Source organism: Helianthus annuus, chromosome 13 (assembly GCF_002127325.2).
Source record: "Helianthus annuus cultivar XRQ/B chromosome 13, HanXRQr2.0-SUNRISE, whole genome shotgun sequence".
NCBI classification, from domain to species: domain Eukaryota; kingdom Viridiplantae; phylum Streptophyta; class Magnoliopsida; order Asterales; family Asteraceae; genus Helianthus; species Helianthus annuus.
In genome coordinates this window covers 31,936,995-31,949,519 of record NC_035445.2, presented here as the reverse complement: position 1 = coordinate 31,949,519, position 12,525 = coordinate 31,936,995, and the positions used below count along the sequence as shown (strand labels likewise).

Sequence of the window (12,525 nt, the reverse complement as noted above, 5' to 3'; positions counted from 1 at the left end):
GAACTCATAAACCCCTTTAAGAATCTTTAAAATGACCGAAAAACCCCTACGGGGCGTATAAAGGACAAAAAACTCGTTACGGGCATTACGGAAGGTATCCTACTGATACCACAACCTCTTTAAGGCATATTAACTTAGGAAACAAGCGTAAGACTCTTACGGTTACCCGATGCGCCTTTTGCGCGTACGGTTCGGCGTACGTAACTAGTTTACATGAATTAGCCGATGCGGGTCAAACCATATTGTTTTGACCCCAAAATCCAGAGTGTGAATGTAAGACCCATATAAAACAAGTCTTCGAACTTGTTTGGGCGAAATCACCACTTGTTCCCGGTTTTCGCCTTTCACGCGATTAAACCGTATATATTCCTTTGAAACTGACCGGTCTAAGCTACGGCTATTATAAAGACCCGTTAGGATTCTAATAGGTTGATAAAACCTTCGTTCCAGATTAGGAGCCTAGTAAAAGTACTTGCGACTACTGATTAGAATATACGGCTGAGTTATTATTCTTGCTATTTAAGACAGGAGCTAGCTCAGGTAAATACTCTTAACTTATTTCCCTATACGGGCTTGGGATACGGTATAATAATACCGCCTGGTCGGGTATTGAATATTTAATCGGATTGTGATTAAGTTATTGAGGTAACCCGGTTTGATCTGTATTGTTTGAAATAAAAGCCTTTAGGGGTTAATGACCATGTCCCGGATATCCTTGACATCATTGTATTATAAAATGGTCACGTCTTATGCACGGGGTGTAGGCATACACCTGACAGTTGCATAAGGGAAACGGTATCTCACGCTCAGTGGGCCTATACTTGTGATGTGTCTGTTAATCTTGACTCGGTTTCTATATCGGGCCCTGAACGTACAACGAACATGTAAAACTGTATACAAGATCATAACTATGATTGTCCCAAGTTATAAAAAGATTAATCTTGCCTCTGGGTATTTTAATCAAAAGATATTTTGTGCCATGTGCATTCAAATAAATTTTCAATCATTTTCCAAAATGAGTCAGTTGAGTGTATTTACCAGTGTAAACTGACGTATTTTTCCAAAAAGATTAAGTGCAGGTGCTATACTTAATAGGCTGGCTACTCCAGGCATCATTATTCAAGTCTTGCAAGCTTTAGATGTCAAAGTCTGTTGAACAATACTTTTCGATATTATTATTTGATCCCCTGTGGATACCTTTCGACTATTTGTATTACATTTGATATTACGAACAATAGTTGAATATAATTATCTTTATGCTTCCGCTGTGCATTATTATATTGTGTGGTTTGACTATGATGTCTCCAACTACGTCACGGTAATCCCCACCGGGCCCACCGGTGATACACGTGGAAATCGGGGTGTGACAGGTTGGTATCAGAGCCAACATTGAGTGAATTGAACACTAGTCTTTTGTGTTTAATCTCAATGACACAATTGCACATACTTGAGTCTAGACTTAACATAGGAATGTTCTAAATTCTGATCTGGAAATTTGGCTTCCAAATTTTTATACGTCGCCAAGCGAACGAGCTGTAATAGGAAGTCTCCACATCCGGAGTCTTGAACTGTTGAGCTTCGTACCGCGACCAGGATGAAACGTGCAACCAAGGAGAAAGCATTCAGGAAATGAATGAAGAAGAAACTCCTCTTGCTGATGATCGTTTCCTTAAAAGTCTTTATAAGAACATATTTACCTTTCAGTCCCTTCGAGGACAACACTATTATTTTCGAGTCCCACTTAGGGCAACCTTATATTTTTATTTTCATATAGTGGAATGATTAAACTTAAACTTTCATTCTAAACAAGAATATCAAATAAATGGAAAATAATATTTCCTATTGTAGGATCTACCATTATAATAAAATGGCAAAATCTAAAAAGGGACAAGACCTAGCTTGGGAGTCATATTAAGACCGGCCAAGATGGTAGTTCCCCAATTTAGGTTCCGATCCTTATTAACATTTTCGAATTTGAAATTGTTCTGCGATAATTATTAATTAAGAATCGTAAGTGTGAAACCTAGCCTCCGGGTCAATTATAAGACCGGGCCAAGATGGTAAGACCTGATTAAAAGATTCAGAATTCCAGTTAACCTCTGTGATCATGTTAACATCCATGACAGATGTGATTCATTAAAAATCGCACGCGTCACTCCTATAAGAGAATCCTTCTATGGATTCCAAAACCCAAATTAGTGATTTATAAATCATGGGTTAAATCGTCAATAAAGATGATCACTTATTAAAACATCCATTAGTGGTGTAGTGCCTACGGGCCAAACTTATTAAACATCCATTAGTGATGTAGTGCCTACGGGCCAAACTTATTAAACATCCATTAGTGATGTAGTGCCTACGGGCCAAACTTATTAAAACATCCATTAGTGATGTAGTGCCTACGGGCCAAACTTATTAAAACATCCATTAGTGGTGTAGAGCCTACAGGCCATACAAATTGTCATATAAAACAAAAGGGCAGTGGTAGTCTATGACTCCCTGTCAGAAAAAGGTAATGAACTAGGTTCAAACCTCAAGGCTTTGATTCTCTGAAATCCTAGCTTATAAGGTATAAATGTCCTAGTGACTAGGCCTATTGTGCCAGAATACCTTCATGCTGTGATTCTCTGAAATCATAGCTTATAAATTATATATGTCCTTGTGACTAAGCCTTTTGTGCTATTACTAAATGCCTCGATCCCAGACGATCATGGCTTATAAATTAAACTTGTCTACGCGACTAGGCCAATTGTGCTATTATTAACTTATAAATTAGGATTTATGATAAGATCCTAAATAAAATAAATATCCTTCCTTCCCTGCCAGTAGGCATTTTTAAAAAGAAATCTCAAGGGTAAACCTAGCCTATATGACGAGGCCAAGATGGTAGGACCTATTCAAGAGATTCAAATCCTTGTTAACATCCGTAAAATGTTAACACTCCTGGCAAACGTGGTTCGATAAAATCACGTAAGTCATCCCTAGATTGGGTTATTCCAAACCTTCCTTATTAAAAAATAATCATCCCTTACGGAGGAAGTGCCACGGGCTATAATACACTGTCCGATTGCGACATCAACAATTGTGATCTTTTGAAATTCCCCATCCTAAGGAGATGAGCTATGCTCAAAGCCCTCTAGACGATAATCCTGTCGTCATGTCATTATTATGACCACTGAATGACAGTTGATTTAAAGTAAAGTACTAATCCTGTCGTCATGTCATTATTATGACCACTGAACGTCAGTTGATCAAATTAAGTGTTAATCCTGCCGTCATGTCATTATTATGACCAATGAACGACAGTTGATTAAATTAAGTGCTAATCCTGCCGTCATGTCATTATTATGACCAATGAACGACAGTTGATTAAATTAAGTACTAATCCTGCCGTCATGTCATTATTATGACCACTGAACGACAGTTGATCAAATTAAGTGCAAATCCTGTCGTCATGTCATTATTATGACCACTGAACGTCAGTTGATTAAATTAAGTGCTAATCCTGCCGTCATGTCATTATTATGACCACTGAACGACAGTTGATTAAATTAATGGCACTGATCATGTCGTCATGTCATTACTGTGACCGCTGAACGTATCATCAGTGCAATGACTATATGTCTTAACATCTTACGAGATGTTAATTGATAGGCCCCCAGGCCAGAAATTTTAATAAAGACAGTCGTAACTTACAACTCCCTGTCAAGAAAAGGCAAGAACACGTTCAGGCCTAAATACCTTAATTCTACAAAATCAAGGTTGATAATATAAAGTTGTCCCTGTGACTTGGTCTCTTGTGCCATAATTATATATTATTAAATTAGGATTTATGATAAAAATCCTGAATAAAATAAACATCCCTCTTTTCCCTGCCAGTATGCAGTTTAAAAAGAATCTTAAAGGTGAGACCTAGCCTACACGGCCAAGATGGTGAAACCTACTCAAGGGATTCAGATCCTTGTTAACACCTAAGCACGTGTTAACACTATTGACAAATGTGATTCGGGAAAATCACAACAGTCATCCTTATATTGGATTCTTCCAATTTTCTTATCTGGCCTAGTGATTTAGAAATCACGGCTTGTGTCATCCTATAAGATGATCACATTATAAACATCCGATAGTGATGAAGTGCCTACGGGCTAAGCTTGTTGTCCGATAAGACAATGACAGTGGTGGTCTGTGACCTCCTGTCTAAAAGTGTTGGACCAGGTCCAAGCAAAATAATCGGTAGGATCCATACGATCTCGACTAATAGCATCTGAGAAGATGATCATATTATAACCATCCCTCAGAAGGGAAATGCCCACGGGCTATACCTGTTGTCCTAAAAGACAAAAGACAGTTGAAGTCTACAACTCCCTGTCAAGAGAAGGTACTGAATGCAATTCAAACCTTAATACCTTAATTCTCTGAAATCATGACTTATAAATTAAACCGTCCATGTGACTAGGCCTTTCGTGCCACTAGTAAAACAGTTATTGTTTTTATAATTAGGTTAAGTTATAATACAAATCCTAAACAAATGTGATTAATAAATTAACCAAATATGGTCTCCGTTACCATGGTTAATGAATTGCCATAAAAGACAATTCCATAATAAGCTCCCAAGTAAACTATTGTCCTTGTTTTATGTAACAGTTCAATTAAATGGCTGGCTCAGATAAAATTAATAGCCACCCAATGGAGAACAATGATAACGCCCGAATTAATTTAACGGGTGCTGAACTAAAAGCGTTGGTAGACGACGCAGTTAAGAAGGCCTTAGAGCGGCAGTACGAAGAGTATAGTGGGACTCGTAGTAGGACCCTATCTATACCACATTCGAAGCCTCCTTCCAAGAAGGATGAACCCAAGAAGGAAGATGACGAGCGTCACCCTTCTAATAATCACAGCGATCCGTCTCAACAGATCATACTGAATCAAGGACCCCATGATAAGGGTTGCTCCTACAAGTACTTTGTTTCATGTAAACCCCGGGATTTCACTGGGGAGAATGGAGCTGTAGATTGTAAGACATGGTTAGATGAAATGGATACGGTTGTGGACATCAGCGGATGCGCTGAGAGGGATGTGGTCAAGTTCGTGTCGCAATCATTTAAGGGTGAGGCCTTAGCCTGGTGGCGGTCGTTGATTCAAGCCACCGGGAAAATCCCTTTGTACAACATGACTTGGGATCAGTTCGTTACTCTTATCAAAGAGAATTACTGTCCTCAACATGAAATTGAGAAAATTGAAGCTGGCTTTATATCCTTGGTTATGACAAATTTATATTGTCAAGCGTACCTCACCAATTTCAATACACTGTCCAGACTGGTTCCTTACCTAGTAACACCGGAACCAAAGAGGATTGCTCGCTTCATTGGGGGTTTAGCCCCAGAAATCAAGGCCAGTGTTAAGGCCTCAAGGCCTGCTACGTTCAGGTCAGCGGCAGACCTGTCGCTATCTCTTACACTTGATATAGTCAGAGGCATGGCTGCCAAGGCCTCTGAAAATGGAAAGAGAAAAAGGGAGGATGAGAATTCTCGTCGCTCCGATAGGAAGAGTTCCGGGTTAAAAAGAGACAGTCAGCAGTCGGTTGAGAAGACCAAGTGCGAAACCTGTAGGAAATACCACCTCGGGAAATGCAGATTCGAATCTCAGCCCCTACCTTGTGGGATTTGCAAATCACAGGAACATAAAACCCTGGATTGCGAAAAGCTAAAAGATGCAACCTGTTACGGTTGTAACGAGAGGGGGCATGTCAAGACCAACTGCCCTAAGAATCAGAAGAAACCCGAAGAAGCCAAAAGAACAAACGCATGAGTCTTCGGAATGAACGGCCAGAAGATGGTGCAGTATTATAAGGATACAGCGGGTACCTTTCTTATCAAACGGTTATGAAGAAAATAGTTACTACTGGCACATATAATTCCATAAGAGATCATATTTGTTGAGAACTATTGACTCCGCATGTTTAGGATCTCAATCATTTGATATGAGATAGGAATTTGTCATTTGTACCTAAGAAAACGCTCCAACAAATCTTAGATCGATGTTGTATCTATTAAAAAAAAAATCACTCTGTTCTGATATCCTCGTGGCAGACTTTTGAGCTGTCCAAAAAAAAAATTCATCAATATAATAAAGACAGAAGTGACGTTTTGATCCCCTGTCAAGAAAATGATGAATTCGGCCGAACCTTAAATGCCGTTTATGGTCTTTCATGACCTAGACTAAACATAATGAATATATATATATATATATATATATATATATATATATATATATATATATATATATTAAATAACGTTCATTGAGAATGTTAGTACTATATTAACCTATATGGTCTATAAATACCATGGTTAGTATATATTAAGGCCATCTAGATAAAGAGTAACAGTTGTTGGTTTGCAACTAATAAATTGTTTTAATGGCATTAGAAATCTGGAGTACTTTCCCTAACCTTTATCATAAATTTAAATGCCAAAAGTTTTATTTTGAATCAGATACCAATAAATCCTTCATAAACAATAAATATAGCAAGCTTTTTACAAACGTTTCATAAAACCCTATATATTTAGCGTAATGTAAAAACCTACGGATGGAAAATTCATAAGAATCCTTCCGAAAAATCTAAAAGTACTCTTTCTTCGCAATAGAGTACGACAACATATGTTATTATTTCTCATTGTTTTTCTATCACCTACGAATGCCAAACTATGTTTGATAAAAGTACCATATGAGGATTGGCGTATACTGGCGTGTCCCATAGATTATTTCCATGCCTGATCAGTATGGAAGTTAATACATGGAACCCCGGAACTACCCCAATGATCATAGTATACAAATATCGACTAGTAGTATTCGAAGAAGATATCCATAATATTGTCCAAGTAAAGTGTTCCGAAATAAGGAATTCATGGACTTATAACATAAACATATCACGTATTAACACAAATAATAATGAAGGAACAGGAGCCTGAAATATGGAAAGTCTCTGTAGTCTCCCTGTATCTTGATTATCTCTTTCTAAGATTATCCTGTTTATCTCCCGAAAGGTGAGAAGGGTTAAGATGCATATCCCGTTTAGGACTGCATCATTAATATGAGACCTACCACTAATCGAATTCTCCTACAACAATAACTGTCGTACCGGCATAAAGGCTGCGCCTTTCGAGGCATATACGGTAGTAAGTATAGATCGCCTGTTTGTTGGACGGATGTTGTAAAGGTCCAACTATCAGGACCAGAAATAGCCTTCGAAATAACGGACAAGATTGTCCAGACTCGAGGCCAACTCAAGTCTGCCCGAGATAGGCAGAAGAGTGCGTAGACCCAGAATCATTAATTGGAGTGATGCGGTTTGGAAGAAAGGCAAGCTAAGCCCGAGATACATAGGACCTTTCAATGTTACCAAATGTGTCGGGTCCGACGCCTATGAGTCGAACTTACCGGAAGAGCTCAATGGAGTTCACAATGTGCTCCGCATCTGCAATCTAATGAAATGTTTCACCGATGGATCATTGATGATACCTCATACTGATGAACGTATAAATGAGAACTTGAAGTTTGTGGTAAAGCCTTGTCAATTAAAGACCGACAGGTGAAGAAGCTTAGAAGAAAACATGTGCCTATAGTAAAGGTTAAATGGGATGCCCGGAGAGATCCCGAAAATACGTGGGAAGTCGAATCCACGATGAAAGAAAAATACCCCAAATTATTTGAGTAAATCTCGGGTCGAGATTTATTTTAAGGGGGTGAGGATGTAACACCTCGAAATTTTTGCGTCCAATAATGTGCCGACACGTGTCCTAAGTTTAGACGTGGCATTGAAGGACTAAAATTGACAAACCTTGAACATATGTAAATTCGAGGATTATAAATGTCAATCAAGGGTAATATACTTTATAGTATCCCTAAATGATGCTCGTACCTTCAAACGGACAAATCATGGATCGTACGGAAACAAAACGCGAAAGAAAGTGAGAGATTACAAGCTATAGGGGTTAAACGTGTCAACATGTTTAATTATACCTCTGAGTGACCATTTAACGAACCCGAGGCTTCGTAACAGTAAAATACGCTCACTAGAATATAATATATAAATTTCGCGAAGTTCCGTTTTAAAACGAGAAAGTTATGATCAAATCCATATGCGAGGGGTAAAAAGCGTCAATAATAAAGGTTAAAACCTTTCTAATAATATTGAAAATAACCAAGGGGCCGAATAATACATATAAATAACACGAGGCCCTTAGTTGTAAATAACCAAGGGCCAAATCGCAAAGTTGCCCCTTCGGTTCCGAAAGTTCAGGTTATTAATTACAAAGATTCTGATCATGATTATAAAAGATTCAAGTTACCCCTTCAAAACCCGAAAGGTCAAGTTGATGATTACTAAAGATTTCATTATTTATTACCAAAGATTCTATCATTATTACCAAGATTTAGTCATGATTATAAAATATTCAAGTTACCCCTTCAAAACCCGAAAGGTCAGGTTAATGATTACGAAAGATTTCGTTATTAATTACCAGATTCTCGTAATCATTTCAAAAGATTTAAAAGCCTTGAAAAACCACCCTCTCGCGACCCGCGTTGAGATTTGGGGTAAGTGAAGGCGGGCCGCGAGCCCCCTAAGATACGCGCATGATTTTAAAAACCAGGCGACCCGCGTACAAGGTGCATGGTTCCCCCATGCGGGCCGCGTCAGGCGCCCAGATGCAGAAACAAGCTTAACTTGGCTGTTCAGCCTTCTAAAAGCCATGACCTGCACTTAAACCTTCAAAGTGACCCCTAAACAACTCCTAAACACTAGGGACACATGTTGGAAGGTTGGGGTTAGTTGGGGGACTTGTGTGTCAAAATTTGTTGTGAAACCTTACTATAAAAGGGCATGTTTGGTTCATAACCAACACACAACTCAAAACACACTCCTCTGGTCATTCTAAAGGCTCTCAAGCATTACTCTGTATACTCTAAGCAAGACCCAACTTCTGTAAGTCGTCTAGATCCTTTGTAGTTTGATTTATGCTTAGATAACTACTAGAAACCAAACCGTCGTAACTACGGTTTGACTTCAAAATAAATCCGTAATGGCTCAGTCTTATTGCGGATCAAAAGTAGTTATGAGTTGGTATTTATGTGGGTAATAAACCCCTAAAAGGGTTTCCCCTGATCACCACTCTAACCATGTCAAATGTCGAGTCAAACGTGCACCTAAAAAAGTCAACAGAATGTCGTTTTGGCGAATCTTGCATAATCTGTAATGTATATGCTATGAAACCTGTTTAGACACTCATAAAACATGATATTAAGTATATAAACTTGTTTGCGCTCGTTTGAATCGACCATTTGCTATATTGAACCGGTTCGGAGCCGAATGTCGCAAAAGTTTGACTTTTGCATTGACTTCAGTTCTGACCCGTTTTAGTGAGGTATAGATATGCCTTAGGACTCTCTTAGGACCAGGTTACATGATGGTATAACCCTCTGTGACCGGTTCATTGTGTGTCCGAGTCTTTTACGCATTTCCGCTAATCGCCTAAAAGTTGACCGTAACGCCCTTTATAAATTTAAACGAGGTTTTTGGACATGTGAACGGATCATGACCTTGGTTACTGATTTCTAAGCATGTCCCAAAAATTTCATGTCAATCCGAGGTCCAGAATAGGAGTTATGCCAAATGGCGCAAATTTCGGAACTTTGGTAATTAAATAGCGCATTTAGCATAACGCCTACCTAAACCAAGATTTCGTCCCCAAAACTTTTACCTACTGTTGTAAAATAATATTTGGGGATTTTTAAAGATTTTTAATCATTTTTACCCTGCTCATAACCTACGGTTATGGCTACGGTTCGGTAAATACCGAATATGCCCTTTTGGGCCGTAACTTGAGTTCTATAAGGTCTTTTGACCCGATTCCAGTTGCTACTGATTTTAAATAATAAATAAAGTATTTTAGACTTTATAAACTGGTCGGGAAACTCAGATTCCCTGTAGAACTCATAAACCCCTTTAAGAATCTTTAAAATGACCGAAAAACCCCTACGGGGCGTATAAAGGACAAAAAACTCGTTACGGGCATTACGGAAGGTATCCTACTGATACCACAACCTCTTTAAGGCATATTAACTTAGGAAACAAGCGTAAGACTCTTACGGTTACCCGATGCGCCTTTTGCGCGTACGGTTCGGCGTACGTAACTAGTTTACATGAATTAGCCGATGCGGGTCAAACCATATTGTTTTGACCCCAAAATCCAGAGTGTGAATGTAAGACCCATATAAAACAAGTCTTCGAACTTGTTTGGGCGAAATCACCACTTGTTCCCGGTTTTCGCCTTTCACGCGATTAAACCGTATATATTCCTTTGAAACTGACCGGTCTAAGCTACGGCTATTATAAAGACCCGTTAGGATTCTAATAGGTTGATAAAACCTTCGTTCCAGATTAGGAGCCTAGTAAAAGTACTTGCGACTACTGATTAGAATATACGGCTGAGTTATTATTCTTGCTATTTAAGACAGGAGCTAGCTCAGGTAAATACTCTTAACTTATTTCCCTATACGGGCTTGGGATACGGTATAATAATACCGCCTGGTCGGGTATTGAATATTTAATCGGATTGTGATTAAGTTATTGAGGTAACCCGGTTTGATCTGTATTGTTTGAAATAAAAGCCTTTAGGGGTTAATGACCATGTCCCGGATATCCTTGACATCATTGTATTATAAAATGGTCACGTCTTATGCACGGGGTGTAGGCATACACCTGACAGTTGCATAAGGGAAACGGTATCTCACGCTCAGTGGGCCTATACTTGTGATGTGTCTGTTAATCTTGACTCGGTTTCTATATCGGGCCCTGAACGTACAACGAACATGTAAAACTGTATACAAGATCATAACTATGATTGTCCCAAGTTATAAAAAGATTAATCTTGCCTCTGGGTATTTTAATCAAAAGATATTTTGTGCCATGTGCATTCAAATAAATTTTCAATCATTTTCCAAAATGAGTCAGTTGAGTGTATTTACCAGTGTAAACTGACGTATTTTTCCAAAAAGATTAAGTGCAGGTGCTATACGTAATAGGCTGGCTACTCCAGGCATCATTATTCAAGTCTTGCAAGCTTTAGATGTCAAAGTCTGTTGAACAATACTTTTCGATATTATTATTTGATCCCCTGTGGATACCTTTCGACTATTTGTATTACATTTGATATTACGAACAATAGTTGAATATAATTATCTTTATGCTTCCGCTGTGCATTATTATATTGTGTGGTTTGACTATGATGTCTCCAACTACGTCACGGTAATCCCCACCGGGCCCACCGGTGATACACGTGGAAATCGGGGTGTAACATTTTACTTCAAAATCCAGAATATATTTAGTTTACCCATATTATACAAGTCTTCATACTTGTCGGGTCTAAATCACATTCTAATCCGGTCTTCGCTTAATCTTGCGTTTCGGACCGTAAACCTTTCCTTAAAACTAACCGGTCTAAGTTACAACTTAAATAAGACCCGTTAGAAATCTAATAGGTTAATAAAACCTTCGTTCCAGATTGAGAGCCCCAGTAAAGGTACTTGTGCTTGCTGATTTGAATATACGGCTGAGAATAAAATTACATTTTAGCTCAGGTAAATACTTTTAACTTATTTTCCCTATACGGGTTTGGGATACGGTATTATAATAATACCGCTTGGTTGGGTATTGAATGTTTAATCGATTAGTGGTTAAATTATTGAGGTAACCCATTTTAATCTGTCTTGTTTGAAACAAATCCTTTGGGGGTTAATGACCATGTCCCGGATATCCTTGGCATCATTTATTAAGAAATGGCCACGTCTTAAGCACGGGGTGTAGGCATACACCAGACAGTTGCGTAGGAAAAAACAGTATCTCACTCTCTTGTGGGCCTATACTTGTGGTGTGTCTGTTAATCTTGACTCGGTTTCTATATCGGGGCCTGAATGTATAACGAACATATAAATCTGTATACAAGATTATTTTTATATAATTGTCCCAAGTTATAAAAGGATATTTGTGCCTTGTGCATTTAAATCAATTTTCATAAATGTTTTCAAAAGAGTCAGTTAATTGTATTTACTAGTGTAAACTGACGTATTTTTCAAAAAGATTAAGTGACAGGTACTGTACGTAATTTGCTGGGAGCTCAGGGCGTTAATAAGGAATCTTGCAAGTTCTAAAACGTCTAAAGTCTGTTGAACAATGTTTATTTTTCTGTTTTAAAGATCCGCCTGTGGATCCATATACAACCATTGTGTAATACTTTATTATACTTTCGAATCGGTTTGTAATATTATTACTTTAGACTCCCGCTGTGCATTGAACTGTGATTATTTGACTTTGATGATATCAACTACGTCACGATACTCCCCACCGGGCCCACCGGTAATACGTGGAAATATCGGGGTGTGACAGGTTGGTATAAGAGCCAACATTGAGTGAATTAAACACTAGCCTTTTGTGTTTAATCTCAATGACACAGTAGCACATTCCTTGAC

At 38.4% G+C, this 12,525-nt stretch overlaps 1 protein-coding gene and 1 long non-coding RNA gene across 2 annotated transcripts; both read left to right on the top strand.

Moving 5' to 3' along the window:
- Window positions 1-4,653: 4,653 nt before the first annotated feature.
- Window positions 4,654-5,808, top strand: LOC110900777. Its single transcript, XM_022147643.1, has 2 exons — window positions 4,654-4,958; window positions 5,427-5,808. The coding sequence occupies exons 1-2, from the start codon at window positions 4,654-4,656 to the stop codon at window positions 5,806-5,808; spliced, it is 687 nt and encodes a 228-aa protein (XP_022003335.1).
- Window positions 5,809-8,780: 2,972 nt separating this feature from the next.
- Window positions 8,781-11,105, top strand: LOC110902611. Its single transcript, XR_002571266.2, has 3 exons — window positions 8,781-8,983; window positions 10,438-10,527; window positions 11,056-11,105. It is a non-coding gene; the product is annotated as an uncharacterized LOC110902611 (long non-coding RNA).
- The last annotated feature ends 1,420 nt before the right edge of the window (window positions 11,106-12,525 follow it).

Excerpts from the sequence above, each read along its gene's own strand:
- LOC110900777 (XM_022147643.1), top strand. The coding sequence starts at position 4,654 with ATGGCTGGCTCAGATAAAATTAATAGCCACCCAATGGAGAACAATGAT. Across the intron at positions 4,959-5,426 it reads GATAAGGGTTGCTCCTACAA|GTCAGCGGCAGACCTGTCGC; the intron begins GTACTTTGTTTC and ends TGCTACGTTCAG.